At 42.7% G+C, this 25,693-nt stretch overlaps 1 protein-coding gene across 1 annotated transcript in view; it reads right to left on the reverse strand.

Moving 5' to 3' along the window:
* Nucleotides 1–372: 372 nt before the first annotated feature.
* Nucleotides 373–25,693, reverse strand: part of ALDH1A3 (aldehyde dehydrogenase 1 family member A3) — a 296,162-nt gene continuing 270,841 nt past the window's right edge. The window contains exon 13 of the mRNA XM_086958058.1: nucleotides 373–1,320. Coding sequence (XP_086814184.1) covers nucleotides 1,260–1,320 — 61 coding nt within the window. The 3' untranslated portion in view covers nucleotides 373–1,259. The remainder of the gene's footprint in view (nucleotides 1,321–25,693) is intronic.

Below are 25,693 nucleotides of genomic sequence, written 5' to 3' on the forward strand. Positions count from 1 at the left end.
AGTTGAAGTCTTAGCAGAGGGCTTCATGTTAAATAAGAATATTGTAATGCAGAGAGTTCAAGGAAGTAATAATGTCTAGCTTAGACCTTCTAGTCCAATAGAAACTCTTTTTTTCTTCTTGTTTAATTTAGAACATTCTGCCCTGCTCTGGTGTGACACCTAGGGCCTAAAATCTACAATGTGGGAAAGGGCAGATAGCTCGCAGCAGAAAAGCTGTAGTGCTTTAGTATACATCACAAATGGCCAATCGAGGGAACTGAGCATCATACACCTGAAGTTCACTGACTGCACACTGTGAAGAAGGAATTATTCCATTATTGCTGCTAAACAGCTCTCTACTTTATTTTCTCTGATTAATATTTCTTGTTTGTTCATCTTACCTTTATGGGATTTTTTTTATTTTAGCCTTGCTGGTTTTGCATGGGTTTTATTGTACAATGTACAAAATGTAATATTTAATAAAATGTAAAAACAAATAAGTAGTTTGCCACAGAAACCATTATGTGTGTTGCGGGATGCGATGCATCTTATTGGGCTCAACAAGTAGAACAATCTGTGTTCTACCTTTGGGACCCTCACGGCCACTTACATGGACACTATTATTCATAAAGGCACCTCTATGGACTTGAAAGCTAATAAAGGCCACCAACTTTCCACTCATGTGTGTCCAATAATAGTTATTACAATCTGCAGCATACATAATTATCAAAATTAAAAGGTAGCAAAAGAACAAATGTCATTATCACATACAAGCAATAAAATAGCAGCATATGCTTAACTTCGTGCTGTATATATCATGTTCAAAAGATGTAAGGCAGTGATATTAGGGTCGGCAAGAAGAATCAATAGGTGTGGGAAAGTGTTATTATACCAAGGTCAATGGCTTCAACAATCCCTTGTCACATTCCTTCTGCTCTGATTTGTGCAGCAGGATTCCAGGTTTGCACACTAGACTATGGTTGCATACAGGCAATCCCAAAAGAGGGCTATGTACCGGTCCATTGGGCACATTCTAAGTATTGAATACATATAAAAGATGATATATAAATTACATTATTAAAACATTAAATGCATTCAGAGTCCAGTCGGTTGTTCATGTTTTAGTTCTCAAAAAATAACTTTTCTTAGAACTGACAAGTGCTCTTCGGTTTCTGTTGCTCTTTCGTCTGAATAGTTGAAGTATGCTCTCCATGTTTTGCTTTCCCATTCAAGATTGTCAAGATTGTGTTGCAAGCTGTAAAGGCGTTTTTTTTATTCTTCTAAGACAGTTTAATTGTGACTGTTTTCACTTCAGTGTATTCCGCCAGGCAGTATTCTCCTCTGTAACAAAAGCACACAAGCATTACTTGTCTTGCATTAGCAACAACAATTATATCACGTTTTTAGTGCAAATTATGTCAATCCATCCTAAAAACTGCTTACTTAAGTAACAAGTACTACACACGTACAATCATTCCTTCACTATTTTGTTTATAAATTTCTTCACTACATTGAAAATAGTCACAGTTTTGGCTCCATTTTGTTAAGAGTGAGCGCTGTCTCAGTCGTTTTACCACCAAACCCCCTAACCTTTGCAGGCAGCGCGTACCCACTCTCAGACCTAGATTGATCAGAGAGGAGGAGGTGACTTCTCCCCACTGCAGCAGCACGGAAGAGAACCTTTGTAAGGGGTTGCAGTTTACTCAGCAACTTCCTCAATATGTAATACAACCTTCTAAGCCTGCCCCATCTGTGACAGTTTAGGTATTTAGACTTTGCACACACCTTATACCAGTTTCTGTATTACTCTCCTTTCTCTATAAGTACAGTTCATTTGGTTCCTTTCTATTTTTTTTACCCCTCTCCTGACCTCTCCTATTTTTGATGCATTATAACTCGGAGTGGTTGAAAAATTCTGCCTCAGAGTTTGTGCAGTTTTGCCCACTCCGCATTTTGCTTGGAGCGGGAAGTACAGGCAAAACTTCGCCAGTCGCTGCATGGCAGAGGTTTTTCTAATGCACGGACCGCCAACATTAAGTTGGCGAGCGAGAATTTGTTTCCCCCTAGCATGATTTTCAAGCACTGGAAGGGCTCCTGGTGAGATTTCTAAATGTGGGCGGTTGCGGCCGGTTGCTGCAGGTCGCAACCGTTAGAGTTGAGAAAACTGCAGCTTGAGTAGAAAATCTACTCATGCGGCAGAAAGCAGTAGCACCTTTTGGCGTGCCGCATGGTGCAGCGTGGTGCCATTTGCGCTGATTTGACAGTGCGGAACAGGCTCCCAACACTAAAAATCAGCGCTAGCAGCATGATGTGTCTAATTCTGCCTGCTCGCAGAACTCTACAAAATTTGCCAGAGTTTTTAGGTAATTCCAGAGAATTCCGCAGAGTGAAACTATGTAAGTTCGCCCACCCCTAATTTCATCCCTGATCTACTGAAATTAAACCTGGGGGCTTCCCTTGGGCTACCCCGGATCTACTTGTACTGAAAAGCATTTATCACCATTTCTCTGCAGTTGCTTCTTAAGATGCAGATTATTAGCAGCAATGTATTCTGGATGAGGTAGTTTAATCTGGAAGTGGGATAGGGGGTGAACTATCAAAAACCTAGATTCAAATTGTACCATAGGACATTTGCCTTTGTCTCACTGCAGCTCCCTTAGTATAATTGTTATCTGTTCCCCTACCCTTATGGAAGACCCCTTGCTGTCTAGTCTCCTTTGCTGGTAGTAGTGGTCCCTTAAGTGGGTATCGAGGTGTCTCCTCAGACCCAGCCCTGAAGGTACACCTGTCTCCAGCCATAAGAACTGGTCAGATTGCTGAAATCTTACTTAACTTCCCAGATGTCTGCAGAGACGGTTTTACACACTTTTGCAAGGGCCTTAAACAATCTGCATTTAGAAATAACATCCTCTTGGCTAGAGACCATTGCACCACAGAGTAATAGCCCTAGAAACCCAGGAAAAGAGACCACCTAGTATGGGCAATCCTTGGGGTTTACTGCCTCAACACCTTTTGATTCTCTCTCATTGCTGCTTCATCCTTGATAACCTTGCCTTCAGGGGTTAGCTGCAGATGTACCGTAACATCCTATTACTACTAAATTAATGGGAAACAAAAGAATTCTAGCACATAAAATCCACTTCATGAACAGTGTTCCGGTGCGCGTACACCACAGGAACAGCTAAGGTAACTTCCATACTCCTTAATTCAGGGTGTAATACCCTATAATGAGCAGCTCCATTAGCTGAAAACAGGATTCTCTATTGGGTGACAATGATCTATTTTAGGACTATGTTTGATTGGGTGTATGATCAAAAATCCATTTCCAATGGACTAGTGGATCTCAAACAAAGAACACACAACTTTCTCTGGTAGTCACCCATTTTAGGAGTCTTGTAGCTGCAACTAAATAAGCAAATGATGACCAAATAATGGTGTTCTCCAGGGGTCTTCAGAAGGAAGTAAAAGGCGCACTGAATAAGGTGGGTTCTCCCCAGAAGACAAAGGCTCCCTTATCACCTTAGTGTTGCAAAGAAAGCAGTAACAAGGGGACAAGTATGGGGTGACCAGAGTTTAAAATCAGAAATCTGGACATAGAACAAATATAGAATAATTTCTACTATTTGCAGCAACTGTGGACCACATAATGACCTAATTGGCAGCACTCACCAACAGAGGAAAACACACAACAATGAGGACTAAGGGGAAATTAAATGAAACTTTCACCTACACCGTCATCAGTTTTAAATAGAAGGCTTTTTGCATAAGGTTGCTAACTAATTATGTCCTTATATACATAAAGACATGCCCGTGTTCAGTCCACCCTCTTTGGAAACTGGACAATTGCTAAATATACAATGCATTTCTTCCAGGAAGAGGAAGTAAAAGGAAATGGGCGAGGTCGTTATCGCCAGCGGTCGAAAGCATGCAGCTAGGAAGTTTGAGAAGCCTGTTCATACTTCAGGACAAGGAGCCCAGAAGAAATAACGACCTCTGCTTATGCTGTGTGGAGGTGGAAGTGATGGCGTAATTGCCCTAGAAAGAACACTCAGTTGGGAAACGAACCAACCGATTTGTTAACGATGTTCAAACACTATCCACTCCTACCTGTCATCACATGACTTTATTTATCCACAGAGTATTGCCTGGTACATGGGTTAACGCTTTAGTGGACTGTCAGACTATTGGTAATTTTGTTGATACTTAATTTGTAGGCCACAGCTCTATCCTGGTTCATACTGAAACCCAACCTGAAGCCAGTCAGTTGATGGCTTTAATTTACCGTACAGATCCATATCTCACCACACCCAGGAACAGCTTGTTACCTGTATCCACACCAAAGGGTAAGAATAACATAACTGCTCACAAATTTCAAGTGATCCTGGGAGTGCTATGGCTGAACAAGCACACTCCCTTTATTGTTTGGTGGAAAAAGATGCTTACCTTTGAGAAAATGTATTGCCTTGGATTTTATGGTCCAAATCAAAATTCCCTTTCTGTGTTTGTGATTAACTCCTGTCCTACAGTTGTTAAGACTTCTATTGTATTTGGTGTTGTCTTGGGTGATATTCCATTTGAATAGTCCTATTACCTTGATGTCTTTGGTGCCTAAAAACCCAACACTTTGACTCCTGATGGGAACATGACAGTAAATAGATCTGATTCCATGAGTTTTTATCCCTTGATTCCCCGTAGGAGAAAATATGCTCTCATGAGCAAGGGAAATTTTATCATAAAGAAATATAAACAGGACAATGGGTTCTTCTGGTACTCCACATTCCTAGCAGGTGCTCCTATTTTCCTCATTCATCAAAAGAAGTAGACTTAGTTAAGATCCTGGATCAAATTAGTCAAATGGATGCGATCACTATTAAAAGTTTATACCACTTACCTTAATTGTTTAATCTTGTTATATGTTTAATCCTATAATAACTGATAAAACCCTACAGAGTGAAAATTAGAAGATTTTTTTAAAATGGATTAGGGGCCGGCCTGTCCTTACAATCAGGCCACAATCGTATCCCTAAAGGATCAACAGTTTTCTGTCACCCTGAGCATCCTCATCCCCATGGCAAACAAGAAGACATTTGGATTCTCTTGAGCATAGATTTTGACAGATTGATATGCAGAGGGGAGGTAAATACCAATTGTCTCTCACCTACAGCCTACAAACCCTGGGCATTTCTGCAACCTAGAGACCCGGGCAAATACAGGGTGGTGTGGCTTGCCTAGATTCTGCTACACATTTTTTACCCAGAATGCCCAGCAAACATTAACCTTAGGCTAAAATAATGTATTTTTGTCATTTCTGTGAGGTAAAGTTATGGACTTTACAGGGATCCTCAAAATTCTTACCACCCTTGTCCAGACCCTTTTACTGAGATTATCAATTGAATTTCCCTCCATTTTTGGTTTCCATATGTATGCCAGTGTTCAAGAATGAACACATTTTTCAAAATGCCCTCCGAATCACATAATTGTGTCGGTAACCCCAAATTCTACACATAACCACTATTCCTACGCACAGTATTTTCGGCACATTTAAAAAATGCATAGCTTTTGTTTACACCCTTTACATTCATTAAATGTTACCATGTGAATTGATACATAGTTGGTACACAATGAAAACTCATTGCAAGGTGCAGCTCCACTGTTCACTGTGATTATCGCTTGTTTCTTTGAACAAACACTATATACACCTGCGACCAGAAGTGTCTGAACATAAAAGCAAATTACTTTAGTAAATTGGTGGTAAGGGCAAAAATTACAGATGAGCACATTGTCAGCTATTTCTACGATTATCTATTTTTTTTTCAAACATGTTTTTATTAGCATTTAATTTCTCACTTGACAAATGTTTCAGCTCATTGCATTACATGGTATACACTTCACAATATAACATATCATTAAAGTAGTCTTTTTATGAGACATAAGCAATACATAGGTTGACATTACACTGAAGAGAAACAAGAGCTTCCCTCACTTGTGGAGGCTGTAAGGGAGGTACAGATTATTCACATGGGGAAGCGGAATCGTCGGCTTTGAGCTGATGTTGGGCCACCCCTTCCATTCTTATGCGTTGCACCTCTTAAGCCTCCTTAACTTGAATATCCCAATCTAACTGGTCCACCCCCTCCCTAACCCTTCCACCCAAACGATGACAAAAACCAACTGTGGTGGTAGCTAAGGGGTGTGTTCACTGGCCATGTAGCGTAAGGAGTGACTCTAAGGGCCTTTTACAGGGCTCCGGGCCCCAATCAAACCTCCACAAAGGGGGGAGGTTCTTTGCCTCTCTGGAAATACCTTTCTGAGGGACAACATGGTCTAAAACTGGAACAGATGCATTGCCCAAAATGAGGGTGGGCAAACTGCTAATGGGAAGCCCTACGTAAGATGTGTGACTAATAGACCCTATTTGTATTTAAAGGTTTTGTAGTCGTCCCTGAAAATGTCTGCCATCCTCTCCATGCTAAGAATTTTCCACAGGCATGAGTGCCACTGAGATAGCTCGGATGCCGCACTAATCCGCACCCACCTGTTGAAACACTCAAGAGACTTTCCAAGTGTACTCGCTTGGCGAACTGAACTGCATCTACCATGATGCCTAGGGGCGACTCTGCTGGGAGGTGAAGCAGTGTGCTCTCACATCAGTTTCTTATTTAAAGGCTCCCTCGAGCCGATTTGAGCTGACGAGCTCGTGGAGAGGCACCTGCGCGTCTGGAGAGATATTGCGATCCAAGAATACGGCAGCCTGCTCAGCAACCCCAAATCATTTTGCCTAATCTCTGCTGATGATGGATAATAATCCAGAAATACGTGTCCAGAGATGGCCAGAACTAATCTGCACCCACCTGGTGAAACACTCAAGAGACTTTCCAAGTGTACTCGCTTGGCGAATTGAACTGCATCTACCATGATGCCTAGGGGCGACTCTGCTGGGAGGTGAAGCAGTGTGCTCCCACACCAGTTTCTTGTTTCCAGCTTCTGCCACGGATGGTGTCATCCTGGTGCCCTTTGCAATAGTGTTAAAAAGCTGGGTGAGATTTGGAATGATATCTGACATGAATGTTTTATAAAAGTGAGCCGTCGGGCCATTAGGCCCAGAGGCTTTGTTGGGTTTAAGTGCCTTGATCACTTTCCCTACCTCCTCATCTGTGATGGGTGCATTAAGGGTATCATTCCAGGCCTGGGAGACCTGCGGGATCTCCAGCAACTGCAAGTACCAGTGTTGTGCATCTCTGTCATGTGACTCATGTGTAAAACTCCTTGTAGAATGTCCTAAATATGTTGGCCCTGTCTATATCAGAATGCGCTATATTGCCCTCTCCATCTTGTATACCTCCAATGTGTTCCCTCTCTCTTTTTTCCCAAAGCTGCCTGGCTAAGTGGGTTCTCACCTTGTTCCCCTGTGTGAAAGAGATTTGTCGAAGCCGACACAGGGTGTATTCAGCCCTGTTGGTATAAATCACCATGATTTTCCCATCTAGAGCATTTAGTTTACTCTGCAGTGCCCGGGAGGTCTACTTTTTATGTTCCTTTTCTATAAGCTCCAATTCCGTCTCCAAGGCTTCTCTCTCTTTAGCCCTCGGTTTATTCAGTGTGGCATTAAGCTCTAAGCAGTTCCCCCTCAGAACCGCATTAAATGCATCCCAGTTGTTCAGGAGCGAGGTGTCATGTGGGCAATTTAGTTGAAAAAATTCTTTGATAGCCCCCCATACTTCATCTCTCAACAGTCTGTTCCTTGTCAGTGACACAGGGAAGTACCATCTTGGCTTCATGGGAGTGGTGTTGCCCCAGGTCAAGCAGACGGTGACAAGGCTGTGATCATAAATAGTGATCTGGAGAATTTTCGCTGTCTGGAGCAAACTCAGTAGGCTTTGGCTGAAAAAAATATAATCGAGCCGCGAATGCATTTGGTGCACATGGGAAAAGAATGTATAGTCTTTGGTCATGGGGTAGAGGAGCCTCCATGCATCCTTGAGCCCTAAGGTGTGCAGAGCCTGTTTAATCCCCTTGGGGAAATTGCCTGTAGCGATTGAATGCGGTTGTGTGCAATCTATTTCTGCCTGCCATGTGACATTAAAAATCCCCATAAGGAATGTAGGGCCTTCAGCAAACTCTCCCCACAGGTCAAGCAAATAGGATAGAAACGCATGTTGACCGACGTTGGGAGCATACGCCAAAATAAATGTGCATAGTCGCCCCCCCTCAATTTCCCCTTCACCATGACAATCCAGCCTTCTTTATCTGACTATATAGCTTCTGGTTGGAACTTAGTAGAGTTATGGAAGAGCAACACAACCCCCCCTGTTTGGTGCCAGTTGAGGATTTGTAGATTAGGGAGTAGTTTTTATGGTGTGGCCTGAGCACCTCAGAGCATTTTAAGTGTGTTTCTTGGAGTGCCACTACCTTGAAGTGATGATCAACCAGGTACTTCCATATTTTATATCTCTTATGTGGCAAATTCAGCCCTTTCACATTCCAGCAGACAATGGAAATCACCATAGCTCTCTTTTCAAACTCCCCTCCGCCTTGAACCCCTTAATGTAAGCTTCCGGTTCCCTCCTGCTGTGTCCGTCGGCGAGATCTCATAATGTCTCAGGACTCTCATAAGGTCTCATTGGCCCAGTGAAGTAGCATAGTTAGTGTCCCCAGATGGCTACCACCAATCCCCTTGAAACCCCTCCCAACAATAAAAACAACATATTCAAAAGTAACATGTGCTTGCCGGCCCGTGGGCATCCAGCTCTAGTGTCCTTGTACGGTAGGTTCATGCTGCAGGGCATCTCGGCCAGAGCCCACAGCCACAGCTGTCCCTCTTGCTTAGTATAGGTAGCCAGTTCTTGTCTTGACCCACCTGGGGCCAAGACCATGCTGCAACGGGTGCCCTTTATCAGTCTGGTTCCTCCACTTCCTCCAGGGCCTTCCATTTTCCCCTGTCTTGGCCGTTTCTGATGTGAGCCTCCTCCGCCGGTATTTCTCGGCCCCGGTTCCCACTGCACCTTTCATGTAACAATCTGGAACCTCTGCTTTAGGCAGTTGTACCCCATTGGCCTTGTTGCTGTCACTCTCTTTCCCCTTCGACGTACCTGGTTGCTCTCAGCCTCCGTGCGGGGGGAATCCCAATCCTCTCAGGCCCTCTTCTAGTTCTGTGATATGGCACATTTTTTCAAAACTCAAGATGAAGGGTATGTCCATCTATATTTGACTTTTTCCGTTCTCAGGTTGTGGTGATGGGCCTAAATTGTTGTCTCCGCAGCAAAGTGGCAGGTGCTAGGTCCTGGTATAGTCCGCAACAGAACCCCTGGAAGGCTATCTCATCCTTTTTCCTTGCTGCCTGCAGGATTGCCTCTTTACCTTGAAACAGTGGAGCTTGACGAGAATGTCACATGTGTTACGACGTCCTCCCGCCGTATGGTTCGCTACGTGGTGTGCCCTTTCAATCTTGATTTTTAGCCGTTGCGGCCTCAAAAATCTCTGCAAAGCGGCCTTCAATAAAGGCCTCAAGGTCTGGTCTCTCCGCTCTCTCCTCCAGGTCTCTAATTCTGATGTTGTCTCTTTTTGATCTATTTTCCAAGTCCTCTGTCTTCAGGAGGGCCAGTTGTAATTGCTTTTGGAGGTCTTGTGTGGCCATGAGGCATTTGTCCAGGTTCTGCGCCTGGGCTTTCACCTCCAGAACTCTGGTGCCCACGGAGGCCAATAAATCATCTTTCATGAGAGCCATGGCAGCGGTGTCTTCTCTTTGATCCAGGAGCTGTCTCTTCTCAGTGGGGGTGAAGTAGTTGAAGACTCTGCTTGTCACTTTCTTTGGTGGCATAGATGTAGACTGGTCGCCACCCTCACCTCGTGTGTGTATGGCCTTCAGCAGAGAACGGGGGACCCTGCCGCTAAAGCATGTTTCACCTCCAGTAGCTAGTGGCTCCTCAGGGGCACTCCCCCTCTACAGACATGATCAGCACCCTGGGCTATGTTATCCTCTCGGCGGTGAAAATGGTATGTCCCTCTTGGATTCCCTTACGCCTTCTCCAAATCGGGCCTTACCCTGCATGCAGCTTCAGGGTTTTCTTTGCACCCCTTACAGAGGTGCCCTGGGCTCCCAGCCATGCAGTAAGCTCATGGAAGTCCTCCATTTGGGGACACATAGGCTCCTCGAGGACGGCCCCCATCTTAGGGTCAGGCATTCCGAGAGTGGCACCTTGCATTAGCCCACATCGCCTCCAGCACCTCTTGGATCTTCTGGGGGCTGCCTTTTCAGAGCCCCCGGTACCACACATGGGTGTCAGGGCAGCCTCCCAACCCCCCTCTCACCGTTAGGTTAGCAGTGGCCAACTCGGGCTCCCCCGTGGCACCGCCGTCTTTGGAGTCGGGTGTGGCAGCCAGTCGCGCCGCTCCCACCTCAGCAGTCTGCACTGCCTCACCGCACTGCTGGTTGGATCAGGCTGCTGCAATGTCCCTCCGAGCTCCCATTTAGTGGGATCGTGGAGGCGCTGTTCTGCCGATCGCTGCCGCCATCTTGTGGGTCTCCAGCGCGTCTCCTTCGTGGTTACCTCGGGTGCTAATTCCTCCTTTCCCGACTCGTGTATAGACTCCTTTGCAGCAGCACCGGTGTCACAGTAGCTTAGCCGTCGACTCGGTGAGTGTTTGGCTATCCCTCACATCGAATATCGTATTCAGACAGCAACGTGGCTCCGGAGCCGAGGTGAATCACGTCCACCCGGCCATCTTGCCCGTCCATGCTCCCCCATGGTTATCTTTTTATGGTAGTTTTGATCATCTTTGTAAAAACCATAAGAGATATACACAAATGGCCCCTTGCTGAATTCAATATTTAGTCTACTATTCAGAAATGTATGCCATTTTTTAGGAAAAAGATACACTTTCTTGCACAGTGCTTTTTTCACAATGTTGCCAAAAAACAAAATGTCGCCATATATTGGCTATTTGTTTGTTTCCCTCCAGGGGTAATTTAGCCTGGATACTTTTTGCTAGAAAAAGTTATGAAGGTTTAAATGCAAAGTGCCATCAAACAAAGGGCTTAGTACTGTGGGGGAGGTCTCAGCAGCTATGTGGTTAATCAGGTTAAGTTAGCAAAAAATACAGCCAGAGGGGCTTAAAGGGGACCTGTAATCTAGTTTGAGTAGCATCAAGAGATGAGTGGAAGGCAGCGTTCTGTTCATGTTTTGGATACTAGAAGTACCTTGTTATGCCCTTTGGTATCTGAATTGCCACTTCCTCCTTCCACCGTTTTTTCAGTTATGTGCTCCATAATATCTTGAATCAGTACATAGTGATATATGTGGGCAATATTGAGATTTTTCCTCCTCTTTGCAACTCTAGGTGACCAATCTGAAGGTCGTCTGGAAAGGCTGAAAAACCATAAATTGTACACCACACCCTCATCGTGTGAGTGCCAATAGAAGAGAGTTTCATTTTGGGGGAATATTCCATCTCCCAAAAGTGTTGAGATGAATCCCCAAAAAAGTAGCTGTTCAGAACTGGCCACCTCTATCGAACCTAAAGGCATTACCTTTACTTAAACCTCTGCCAATTTTTATTGGTGATTCATAGTCAATTATTCATGTTTAATCCTCCCATTACATGGATCTCTTCTTCTTAATCTGTTTTCCCAGCTCTGAAGGAATGCCTAATATAATCCCCATTCCAAAGCATCTGATTACCGATGTTGTCTATACAGCGGAAGCTGATGCCTCCAATAGTGCAGTTAGACCAGTTCTCACACAAAGTGACCCAAACTAACACATGCAATATCCCATGGCTTTTTTGTCACATACATTAAATACATCCGAGTAGAACAGCATAATCTTCTAGAAATAACTCTTCACAATCAAAGAGGTATTTATGGAATTGAGGCATTTGCTTGAGGTGCCTAGCATCCTGTCACCATGCGTACAGATCATAACCTTGGATTCATGAAAACAGGCCAACACTGCAATCGACCACAACCCTAATGGACTAACTTATTTTTATTGCGTTGACCATGTGGCCACCTTGAACCAGATTCACAGAACACTAAAGCAGATGCGTTGTCATGGATTCAATGCAAGTAAAAGAAGATGAAATAGATGGAATACCATTCACGTCAGCTGATAATGTAGCTGTTATACAGACCCCTGGTAAGAGCTCTGAAAAGGTGCTTCCGTTGTGGGTCCTGCAGCGTCTGTCATTTGACGACCAATACCAAAGAAATTGACGTGGGCTTAACAACCCCTTGAGAGCAGAGATTGCATACGAACTGCAACTCGCAAGGGGTCATCTATCTGCTAACATGCCCGTGTGGGAAACAATACGTGGGCATGACAAGTAGGAAGGTCCGTATCACTGAACATCGGAGTACGATTAGATGTGGCAAATCAAACACCAGGCTGACGACACACTTCCACGAGGCAGAACACTCAGCTGAGGATTTGAGATGGACAGTCATAGAGAAACCGAGTGTAGGACCCCGGGGTCAGGGTAGCATCAGGACCCTTTTCATAAGAGAACGGAAATGGGTATATCGCCTCCGCAGTGACCTACGGGGCCTTAATGATGATATACCTTGGCACGCCCTTATGAAAAGAGAGAGAAATTTCTAACAGCCTAGGAGTAGGGGATTATCATTATCATTTTTTTTCTGATCACTCCTGTTTCACCCTAGAGTATAGCTAATATCATGGGCCTATTCCTGAATCTGGGGTCCTTTTATACTTGTGGGGTCTTGTGTGTTCTCAATAGACTCAGTCTTATCCTAGAGTATAGCTACTAGTATGGGCCTTTTCCTGAGTCTGGGGCATCTTTATACTTGTGGGTTTCGTGTGTTCTGAGTAAACTTAAACAGGCTCCCTTTTTAAACATAGGTATGTAGTTGAGTAGGGCTGTAGATTGCCGGTATAATCGGATATAGCATACGTGCGGCTTATAAACTAAAAAAAAAACGGCATCCTCAGACGTCCAGTGACGTTTTGTTAAGTGCGCGCTCTCACGCTGGTGCCCTTCAATCTCTTAACCAGCTTATTTAATGAGACGTACCACACGTGCGGCTCTGAAACTACTAATCCCAGCATCCCCATACGCCCAGTTGCGCTTTGACAAAATACGCGTTTACACCCTCTATCAAGTGGTAAAATTAGATATATTATGCGTGCGGTTCATAAACTACAAATCCCGGCATCCCCATACGTCCAGGCGCCCACGTGATCACACGCAAGCTAAACGCCATCAAAGGAGGTGCTTTTAAATGGCAGCAGTATGGTAGCACCACTACCTTCGCGGCGTCTGAGTGAGCGGAAACGAGAGGTGTCGGTCTTTCCCTACGGAACAGTAAGGAGAGTGTTACGGGACGGGGCCTGTTTCTAAAATCTTGTGTTCAGTGCCGCGGGCTCTGTCTGATTGTCCATAGTCCCGCGTGGAGTGCCGAGGAAATAGACTGATCCTTGCACTTTCTATTTTTCGAGTTAATGGGGAGTTGTAGTTAATGCAGGTGAATGGTGACTTTTATGTACTTGCCCTGAGTGCCACATCTTCTCTTTCTGAACACAGGTTGTGTTCTTTGGGAACCCTCCCGCCTGACGCCAGTACGAGCTTTATGACAAAATAAACTCGGTAAGACTCTTTTGTACATCTGCTCAGTTTAGCAGGTTACAGGGGGTTACCATAACGATCATGAGAGATATGTGTACGTGAATTATGAACGTAATGAGAGGGACATGATAGTATATCCTTGAAGTATGTGCACGCGAATTCACGTTTGTAGGTTGTGTGAGTGTAACACGTGATGGATGTTTTTATTGGTTGAGAAACGGAGCGCAGGGCATATAACTCCACAGAAAGAAGTGAACGTGCAAGTTGCTCCGCTTTAAACAAATCCGCCTATTTAGGGCACTAGGAGGGAATCAGGGGCTAGAGATCATACAGAGTCATGGGACACAAAATGCGGCACATCTCTTTTAATATGTGATACCATCAAGGGTAGATGCATTCTGAAAGTTTTTTTATATTCTCTCCCCTTCTTTTCACAGTAATATTGATCCATGTTGGTGGAAGTTCCTCAACGTGGGATGCCTCTAAATATGCTTAAGTGAGGTAAGAGGTGGGCTAGGACTGGGACAGGTTGACTGTCCTGACGAAGACCGGAGTGACCCACGAAAGAGAGGGCACATAAAGACGGTCGAAACATATTTACCACCGCAGTTTAAAGGAGGACTGTTTTAGGATCTTAATTTCCTGCCTAAACACTGTCCATCCCTCACCTATTTTTAATCCTGGCCGGGAATCTATTAATAAAGTGTTTCTACAGGTATCCACGAGCCAGTTTTAATGAGCACTTCCTTACTGCACTATTCTGTCAATCTGTCACCCAGTCTTAAAAGGGTAACACTCTTCTCTGTGATTATTGTGAGTCACTTTTGTGTTTGTCCTTATGTGTTTTGTGACGTGCGTTTAGTGTTCCCCCTCCCTATGCTCCGCGGGGGCGTATTGTTAGCAGACCTGATGATGAAGCATGTCACACACATTGTGTGTGAGTGAGGGCAGTTTTATCAAGATTTGTTTTTTTTCTCTTAACTGTCTTTACTTGGCTTTGTTTCTCCTTCCCACCCCTCTTTGTGTTTATACGTGATTCATAGGGGGTTCGGGGTGGCAGAGTGTATTGATTGACCCTCTCCCCTCCTTTGTGAAGTGTGGCTTCAGAAATCTTATCAGAATGTTGATGGACCTGATTTTCTGCACAGTGATTTTTCCCATATAGTTCATGAATGAATTTGCAGGAAGGGCGGTGTCTCTTGGGATCAAATCCTGTGGGTACATCCCCCTTCCGCCACAATATCGTGACCAGAATATAGAGGGACAAAATATATAAAGGTACGTTTTTATAGATTTTCTATACCTACCCTCACATACCATGGTGATATGGGTAATGTTATTTACCCTGTAGGCATCTGTTTATTGTATGCAGTGCTGTATATTCTCATGCTCTGCATTCTCCTGCCATGTAGTGTTGGGCTTGGATGATTACATCTCTTGTTTTTCTTCAAAGAAGTCTTTTGAGTCACATGGTTTCAGTGACACATCCTCTGGCTATGGATGGGCATAAATACTGACTCCAAGGTACATAGATGTGAAGTTGTACTTTTTTAAAATTGCTTTTGATTTTATTTGTAATAAAGGTACGTATATGTGAAGTTAAGATTAGTAAATTCATACCTCCTTCTTTACCCTTACCTTTTCCATATCTTGTCCTACTGATATTATGCTCACAATGTTGTGGCACTTCTATATTTTGGCTTAAAATATTCCCTACGAGAATTCAGAGCAAGGCACCACCAACAGAAAATTTTACTTGCATGTGGTTGGAGGTTGTATCATAAATGTTCATTAGGAACCAATCAAAATGTTATGAAACATTTTAACTCATGTGCTCTATAAGTATTAATGATCACTGAGAAGTGATTTATATATTAATACTGATGATATTAATGACGAATAGTCAAAATAAAGATCAGACTAATAGCCAAATGAGTTACTATACAATTATTACAGAATACAGAGAAATGGATGCAGTGAAAATATACAATAGATTAATGTATCAATAGGGTGCCCATTGCAGAAACCCTGTCATTTTTGTTCTTTGGCCTGTTATTTACATCAAAGGGCCTCTAGGGACCCCACATTGACTCTTGCTAATTAAAATGTATATGGACAACAGAGGCAATTTTTAGATTCTCAAAAAAAAAATGGGTAATAAGCTAGTTAGGGAAATGTTGACCCTTTATAAGGATAAGTGTCTTGCTGGACAATGTTATGGTGCTGCACTATGGGGAAAGGCCAACCATGTCATCCTCCAGACTCAATAAAATATCTTCCTAAGAAGATTATTAGCTGTTCCCAAATCTACCCCCACATATATAGTTCATAAAGAGCTGGATGTCCCTTATATTAGCGATTATTTTAGTGTAGCAGGCCTTACTGTCTGGTATGGGATTTGGAGTAAGGAGGGAACTAAATTTACGCAGGAAGTTATTACGGATTGCCTCACTCTTGAGTATGGTAAAAAATAATTCCCTGGTTGATGTATTTTAATAGTCTGTTAAAGGAATGTACTGACAATATTGATTTTAATGATCCCACACAAATCCTTTGTTATAGCAAAAAAGATGTACAAATTGGGCTCATAGAACCAAGAGAATGGTTAAGAGAAGTAGAGGCAAACTCGAAACAGTTGACCAAGGCGTACTGTGATTGGCCCATTGGAGCAGGGATACAGTGCAACATAGATTTTATCTTCAAGGTTGAGAAGGGGGACCATCCACTATCTAACTGCTTTTCCAAGCATGGGCAAGTGGAAACGAAATCCCCTAAAATGTCCCTGTGATGGAAAATTGGATCAGACAACACTACATTTTATCCTATTTTGTGATTTTTAAAGAGATATTAGGAAGAGTATTTTACACCCACTATTTTTAAAGGAAAAATTGTACTTTTATAAAATTGCTTTTGATTTTCTTTGTAATTTGGAAAATGAAAAAGTTTGCAATGTGGTGGTGGTTTACACCAAAATGGTAATCAAAAGAAGAAAGCTTAATTCATACCTTAAAAGCCCTGCTATACGAAGAAAATAGGATATATTCTGATTAGTGATATTTAGGGTCACTGTGTTCCTTACTTCTGATAACTACTTGCACTTAGGCACTTTATGTACAAACTACTTCTTGTATTTAATTCTTGATAAGATAATACATCACACTGCACTTACTGTGTTCACTTATCTATAGAATTATCGCCAACCCTCTATGTGTTTTATTGTACTGAGTATGATGAACTGTGAAGAGGTTTACTCTTTTTAGAATGCTTTTATAGTTGTATTATTTTAAACCGATAAAAAGCTGATTTGATTTGATGCCAATAATGTATCATATGGTAGATTCAGGTTCTGTCAATGCGGCATTCAGCAAACGATCAAATAATTTTACCAATTTCACATTAGGTTAGGCAAAGGACATTTTAGGTGTGGGTTAACTGCATCATTTCTAACCTGTCCCACAACACTTCTGGGTATCTTTGGAGCCCCATTGACTCTTTGAAGCTAGAGAGGGAAAAGATGATTTTCCTCTTCTCCGTAGGTCTTAGAGCAGCATCACATTGGGTGTATCTGGTCACCCTAAGTCTGTAAACCTTTAAACCATTCTTTTAAATTGGAAGTTAGTGTTGTTTGAAGTCCAGTTGGACCCAAACCCTAAATTCCAGTTAGTACATATATACAGTTTCTCATATGGGCCTAGATGGTGTCCCGCCAGCCAGGTCTTTGGACTATTTTAGAAGGCGGTCAGCCACTTACGGTCCAATCTAGTGAGTCGGTACTCTTGCACCCACAGCCACTTGGCTACGAGGAACATATGATGTATATAATAAAATACTTGACACATTGTAGCATTTTGTATTACTCTGGGTGGATATTTGGTTTATTGGGCTAATCATGCAGCCTATACAGTATCAGCATTTCAATTTCACTACTACCTCCTTGAGTAAGCCTTGACTGACTGAAGCATACAAATGGAAAACTTGGTTAAATACCTATGTAACAGTCACTGAGGACCTAGAATGGTTCCATGTTTTAGGTCTGGGTTAAATAATCGCTCTGATATTAATAAAAAACAGCCACACAAACATGCACTGTTATGGTTCACTATTGACCATTTTAAAGTTGCTCAGGACATTGCCAATGCCAAAATGTACATGTGTGTGTCTTCATGCTTACCAAATTCCTGTTCTCAGGTGTCACCGCCATCATCATTATCTCTGCCATTGATTGGCATTGTGGCTTATGATCTAAAATCCATTGCAGTATGAAAACGGGCTTTCCTTCCTCTAATATTCTAAAGAATGCTAGTCAAATTCAGTTTATGGGGCCCACTGATGCTACTTTACTGCACACGCAGAAGCCTCTGTTTAAAACTATTGTTTATTGTGGCGACACTTTGCTATACGGTAATTTTTTATTTGCAGCTCTGTGCACAAACAGGTACTTTGAATATCACAGATGGACTGGTGAGTTTCTATCTAAAAAATGTTGAAATATCTCCACCATTACTACTACCACATTTTAGGAGGACATCCTCTGTCTATTGGAACAAAAACAGACTTGCATTCATCAGCATGTTCTGGAGTAATTAGTGCAGTTCATAATTGTGTTTGTGAGGCCAGTTCTCCTGGGCCTTTGTGACTCATGGACAGTAATCTTTCTAGCAAGAACTTCCCCTGTCCTTGTGTCATATATTTTGCCTTAATTGTCTTTTAGGAGTCTCTAATGTCGTGAATTTGCTCACGTGCTGGTCATATAATTTGTTGATTATGTACAATATATAATTTTATCTCAGAACATGAACATGATTTCGCAGTGCCCCAAGTATAGTGGAGAAACAAGGAGGGGGGAGTGATCCTGTGAGGAGGAAGTGAAGGGAAGGAAGAAAAAATTCTCAAGTGACAGTTTAATCAATAAATATACATCATTTGTCCTTGCTACACATTGTGTGTAGAGATGGCGACCATAAGGTTCAATTAGTTATTTCCACAAAACAACATACTCCACAAGGTTCAAAAAATGAAAAAAATGGGGCGTGGAGTTGGTAATGCGAATGGTTGTCGACGTTTCGACCCTCTAATATGCAGGTAGAGTTGCTATCCTTGCTGTGGGGTCTTCATCAGGACAGGGGTGGGGACACACCTATTTAACATAAATGTATAAATTAATGGAGGGAAACGAATCCCTATATTATTCCAAAGGAAATGCACATCGATACTAACATGAAAGAAGACAAAGTCATTACTATACCATAAAATTAATGTGAGTTTAAATGGTACGCCACAAGGTTAGTGTGCGTTGGAATAATTAGGCAAAATTAATCATAAGCGCATCTCAAATGAAGAACAATACAATAGCGCTCAGTGAACAGATTAAATCTGAAGGTGTTAGGAAAGAATAGAAGAGCAGCCAGTCCGGGGTGGAAGGCGGCAAACGGACATTTCTGTACCCACTGAATGTGGGATAAGGTAGGCTCAAAGAATGGGCAAGACCGAGCGCTTATTCGGTATTCACAAATAAATTAAATTACACCCTCCAGTTCCACGTGAATTGACGATACCCCGGACCATGTTAACAGATTGAATCGTGTTCGCCCCTATACCACCTTGTGGTAAGTTCCCTTTTCCGATTATTCTATTTTTAACTATTCGGTCTATTCAACCAGGTCTAATTGTTCGCCTTGATTGCTCATTACCAGTATCATCAGTATTGACGACATATCCGGACCGCACCAGTAGACTGTACCACGGTCCTTTGAATACCACTTCGTGGTAAGTTTAATTTATTTGTGAATACCGAATAAGCGCTCGGTCTTGCCCATTCTTTGAGCCTACCTTATCCCACATTCAGTGGGTACAGAAATGTCCGTTTGCCGCCTTCTACCCCGGACTGGCTGCTCTTCTATTCTTTCCTAACACCTTCAGATTTAATCTGTTCACTGAGCGCTATTGTATTGTTCTTCATTTGAGATGCGCTTATGATTAATTTTGCCTAATTATTCCAACGCACACTAACCTTGTGGCGTACCATTTAAACTCACATTAATTTTATGGTATAGTTATGACTTTGTCTTCTTTCATGTTAGTATCGATGTGCATTTCCTTTGGAATAATATAGGGATTCGTTTCCCTCCATTAATTTATACATTTATGTTAAATAGTTGTGTCCCCACCCCTGTCCTGATGAAGACCCCACAGCAAGGATAGCAACTCTACCTGCATATTAGAGGGTCGAAACGTCGACAACCATTCGCATTACCAACTCCACGCCCCATTATTTTCATTTTTTGAACCTTGTGGAGTATGTTGTTTTGTGGAAATAACTAATTGAACCTTATGGTCGCCATCTCTACACACAATGTGTAGCAAGGACAAATGATGTATATTTATTGATTAAACTGTCACTTGAGAATTTTTTCTTCCTTCCCTTCACTTCCTCCTCACAGGATCACTCCCCCCTCCTTGTTTCTCCACTATACTTGGGGCACTGCGAAATCATGTTCATGTTCTGAGATAAAATTATATATTTGATATATACATTCACATTGTGATTAAAACAATGTGGACAGATTTGTTTCTTGGTTGATTTATTTGTTATTATCTAGTAAACTGTTCTTTGATTACTGGGACCCCTTCTTCTTATTACTTTGATAGCCCAGGTCCCAGTGACTTTATCTGGTACAACCCCTTATCATACCCTACTTCGTGCAGACGCTTGTCTGCGAGGTTATATGTCATGTTCAATTAATTTGGACTTTTGCACATCATGGTAGAAAGGGAACTTCTATCTTTCTCCGAAGACTATATCGACAAACTCCTTGAGGATCCAAATAATATATTTATTTCATCCGATATTTCCACCATTGACTTCACACTAAAGGATAAAATCACCCGTCTGGAGAGATTGGAGAAAAAGCTGATCCGGACTAGGTGGCATGGACATCTCTTAACCAAATATTTGAAGGAAAACATCATCCCCATTGGGCTGCAAATTAAGATCGAACCGGCAATCTTTGTCAAGGTACCCAAGTTCAGAGAAGGGTTCAGCCACGTGGCGAATAACTGCTCCCGTCATTGGATGGTCCTTGGCGTGGAAACTGCTGTGGACCAGATCCAAGTGATTACGGCTGAAATAAAGACTCTAAAAGCGGAAATAGCGGCGGATGCCAACTTCGCTAGTGCAAAAGAAACCTTGAACAATCTTGAAGCCACCCTTAAGGATTTTGATTTAACTACGCAGAATCGGAAACTTGAAAAATTGGCAAGGGATATCAGACTGTACGATAAGAAAAAAACTTATCCCTACCTACAGGAAGATTATTTTCGTCAAGACCAGCAAGGCAGATTCACCAATCGGGGCAGAGGTGGTTACAGAGGAAGACGAAACTATCAAACATTTTCAGACTCTTCGTTTAGCTCTGAGGGTGAACAGGAACAACCCGGTCCTAGTTTCCAGCAATATTACCCGGACTACGCCCAATACCAACAGCATCAATACAACCCTTTTTTAGGGCAACACCAATGGTCATGGCGACCACCACGCGGCAGAAGCAACAACTGGCAACGCGGCCAACAACGTGGATCACAGCAGGGCACCAACAACTGGAATGGAGGTCGTGGCCAACCGCAAAAACAGGTGCAATTCCAGACAGAACCACAGCACGGAGAACGAGTGACCCGAAACAAAACCTACAGATGGTAAATAGTTTTGAGATTTATCCGAAACTCAGACTTCTTGGAGGAGCTCCACCAGTGGCGTCCAGCCCGGTAGTCAATATATCGAATCAAAATCTTAATGATGATGAGATCAAAGTATTAGGGAAAGGACTATCCTATGTTCCAACTAATAATCCTGATGCCTTCATCATTCGCACTGAGCTTTTTTCAATTCTTTCGGAAGATTAGGTTAAAATACTTCTTCCGTAACTCCGAACCTTCCACACAATCATCAGTTACGGGGCTCAGACCCCCTTCTACGTTTGTTCCATTCACCAGTACAATGTCGCACAAAATCCTGGCCTATGAATCAGTTGTCATCAGAGATGTGCTACAACTGTTGGGCACCAAACCATTTATCAAATACAACACTAGCAAGAATGAGAAAATGGCCTTACAATTGCTTGCCAACAATGAACAACTTATTATCAAACCTGCTGACAAAGGCGGAGCAATCGTGGTGCAGGATGTCACCGCCTATGAATCCGAAATTCTCAGACAATTGAATGATGGAACCAGTTATCAGCAATTGAGATCAGATCCCTCAAAGACTATTGCGCATGAGATCTTGGAGCTAACCCAAGCGGGTCTTGAACAGGGTTTTCTATCGGAACTAGAGTTCAATTTCCTGAATAAAAAGCATCCACGCTTGGCAACTATCTATACTTTGCCAAAGATTCACAAGTCCATGGTAGCCCCCCCTGGTCGTCCAATTGTCTCGGGGTGTGGCTCCATGCTTGAGCCTCTTGGTAAATATATCGATTTCTTCTTGAAACCACTGGCGGAAGACACGCCTGCATATCTACGGGATACTATACACACCATTAACATTATTGAAAATTCTGCATTTGATCCCTCACAGCAACGACTCGCCACCTGTGATGTTGTATCTCTCTATACATCAATCCCCCAACATGAGGCGTTAACGGTCATCACACGCTGCCTGAACCAACGCCAGGCACCAGTTCAAGTACCAACCGAGTTCATTGTCGCCCTATTACGCATAGCCATGACAAAGAATTTTTTCATATTTAAAGATAAATTCTATATTCAAACGTACGGAGTGGCAATGGGGGCGCCCTTTGCTCCTGATGTAGCCATTTTGTACATGGCAGCCTTCGAGCAGGACACTATCCTCAATCAAGTCAACCCATTCAGAGACCAGCTCGGTCTCTGGATGCGGTATATAGATGACATCTTGCTGATTTGGAACGGAGACTTGGAAGGTTTGATGCTGTTTTTTGGTTGGTTAAATAACCAATCGGGACACCTCAAATTTACCATTGAATCAGACAACCACAAAATCAATTTCCTTGATCTTATCATCTATGAATGTTCAGGGCATCTGCTAACAACACTCTACCGAAAACCCACCGAAAGGAACTCATTATTACACTATAATAGTCACCACCCCAGAGCTCTGCGAGACAATTTACCGTTTGGGCAATTCTTGCGAATTCGCAGAAATTGTTCCAACAAGGACCATTATTTCACCGAATCGGAAGAACTCAAACAACGACTTCTAAGTAGGGGATATCCCAAACAACTACTCAAGCGAGCGAGGAAAAGAGCTTGGTTCTATCCCCGTGAGGAGTTGCTCACCCCCAAAACTGATAAGGACGATCATCAAGACAGGATTGTATGCGTTACCACCTTCAACACCCAGAGTAACAGAATTAAACGCATTATCAACCGCCACTGGGAATTGATATCAGATGACATTCAGCAATCTAACCCGCCTCTACATGCATTCAAAAAAGCACGGAGTGTGAAAGATCATGTAGTTCGCTCCTTCTTGAAGACCGGAGATGACCCTACGGTCGCAACCCTTTGGAACCTGCCTGCCATCGTGGGCCATTTCAGATGCGGTCAGTGCAAGGCATGCGACAGTGTCATTCAAACCAAGGAATTCATTTATCGTGATCAGAAAATTCTGCTAAAAACACACACCAACTGTAATTCATCAAACATTATATACGCCATCCTATGCCCTTGCTCAATGATATATGTTGGTCAGACACAGCAGAAAGCTAAGGCCAGGATCCTTCAGCATATGAGTAGGATTAGGTGCCAAGCACCAGGTGCACCTTTGGTTGAACATTTCTCCACAGCCGGTCACACACCGGACAGTTTGAGATGGGTAATCCTTGAAAAAGCCACCTTAGGACCCCGGGGTGGGAACATTACGAGTATCTTAAATACTCGAGAGCTGAAATGGATGTTAAGGTTTGATTCTATTGAGAATGGGCTCAATGAGCAAGATAGCTCTTTTTCCCAATTGGCTACCTTATCGTCTACCTGATTCCATTGCTATGTGGCTGTTACACTACAATAAGACATATATAAACCATATGTGGCCTTTACCCTGCTGTTGAGAGGTACGCCACCACTTTGTTTTTTATGTGACTATCAACTTGGAGTAAGACACTACTTGATTCCATTGTCATGTTACATTGCAATAAGACATATATAAACCATATGTGGCCTTTACCCTGCTGTTGAGAGGTACGCCACCACTCTGTTTTTATGTGACTATTAACTTGGAGTAAGACACTGGATGGTTTTTACCCCCTTGTGAGAGGTGCGCCATGTCCCACGCTTATGATGTTAGTACTAACTTATCAATTAATCTATCTTTGGGCACTATTTTATATGTCTAATATAACTTTTCTAGGATCAAAATGATCTGTAGCTTTTACCCTCATGTGAGAGGTACGCTACTCCACGGCATGACGCTGTTACCTTCTGACCTATTTTTATCCACTGTTGTACAATCTTTTTAGCAGTGATATATGATGTTTACTTTGTTGTTTCTTTGGGATATAATAACATGTAAATGTCTTCTCTTGAATGCACAGATTGCCTTGCGTTTCTAGCGCGTTATAGGCACGCCACTCCTGCTCTAATGATGGGATTTCACATAGTCCATGTACAGGCGGATAACAATACATAATATACATACTTGATGTATGCTCAATATTATCACCTATGTCGCGGGTTCCTTGACTCTGTTAAATCATGTTCCAAAATGCTAATCCACCATGGTTATTTTATACCTGGCTTCATTATCAGATCCGTTTTTGAGTAGATTGACAGCTATACTTGTATTTTCTATTCAACCTAACAACGTTACCGCAATCCGGCTTTAACGTTAGTCTGTCTACTATGCCTACACGGGTGCTCCGCACCACGTGACCTCATCGCCATGGAGATATCTCCAAACCAGGAACTGAGCTTCGCCATTGCGAATCCAGCTCGTTGCGGGAAGCGATTGATTCCTTGACCGGTAAGCGTTCTTCCTATCGTACTGACACTTGCTGGAAAGATTACCTTTTGATGGGCGTTTTTCAACAGCAACTCCTTTTTTTATCCTTAGAATAATTACGAAGCCCTCGTCTGACTTGACCAGACCTCCACACGATCTTATTTTTGATCGCGTCCATTAATCTTTTAGGTGAGTGCAATCCCTATGTAACTTTGATTGTTATGACCTAAAAAAAAACCCCCCTGTGCTAAATCCTGGTCCCTCCTATTTACTTACACCCTCCAGTTCCACGTGAATTGACGATACCCCGGACCATGTTAACAGATTGAATCGGGTTCGTCCCTATACCACCTTGTGGTAAGTTCCCTTTTCCGATTATTCTATTTTTAACTATTCGGTCTATTCAACCAGGTCTAATTGTTCGCCATGATTGCTCATTACCAGTATCATCAGTATTGACGACATATCCGGACCGCGCCAGTAGACTGTACCACGGTCCTTTGAATACCACTTCGTGGTAAGTTTAATTTATTTGTGAATACCGAATAAGCGCTCGGTCTTGCCCATTCTTTGAGCCTACCTTATCCCACATTCAGTGGGTACAGAAATGTCCGTTTGCCGCCTTCCACCCCGGACTGGCTGCTCTTCTATTCTTTCCTAACACCTTCAGATTTAATCTGTTCACTGAGCGCTATTGTATTGTTCTTCATTTGAGATGCGCTTATGATTAATTTTGCCTAATTATTCCAACGCACACTAACCTTGTGGCGTACCATTTAAACTCACATTAATTTTATGGTATAGTAATGACTTTGTCTTCTTTCATGTTAGTATCGATGTGCATTTCCTTTGGAATAATATAGGGATTTGTTTCCCTCCATTAATTTATACATTTATGTTAAATAGGTGTGTCCCTACCCCTGTCCTGATGAAGACCCCACTGCAAGGATAGCAACTCTACCTGCATATTAGAGGGTCGAAACGTCGACAACCATTCGCATTACCAACTCCACGCCCCATTATTTTCATTTTTTGAACCTTGTGGAGTATGTTGTTTTGTGGAAATAACTAATTGAACCTTATGGTCGCCATCTCTACACACAATGTGTAGCAAGGACAAATGATGTATATTTATTGATTAAACTGTCACTTGAGAAT

Source organism: Lissotriton vulgaris, chromosome 2_1, assembly GCF_964263255.1.
Source record: "Lissotriton vulgaris chromosome 2_1, aLisVul1.2, whole genome shotgun sequence".
NCBI lineage: Eukaryota > Metazoa > Chordata > Amphibia > Caudata > Salamandridae > Lissotriton > Lissotriton vulgaris.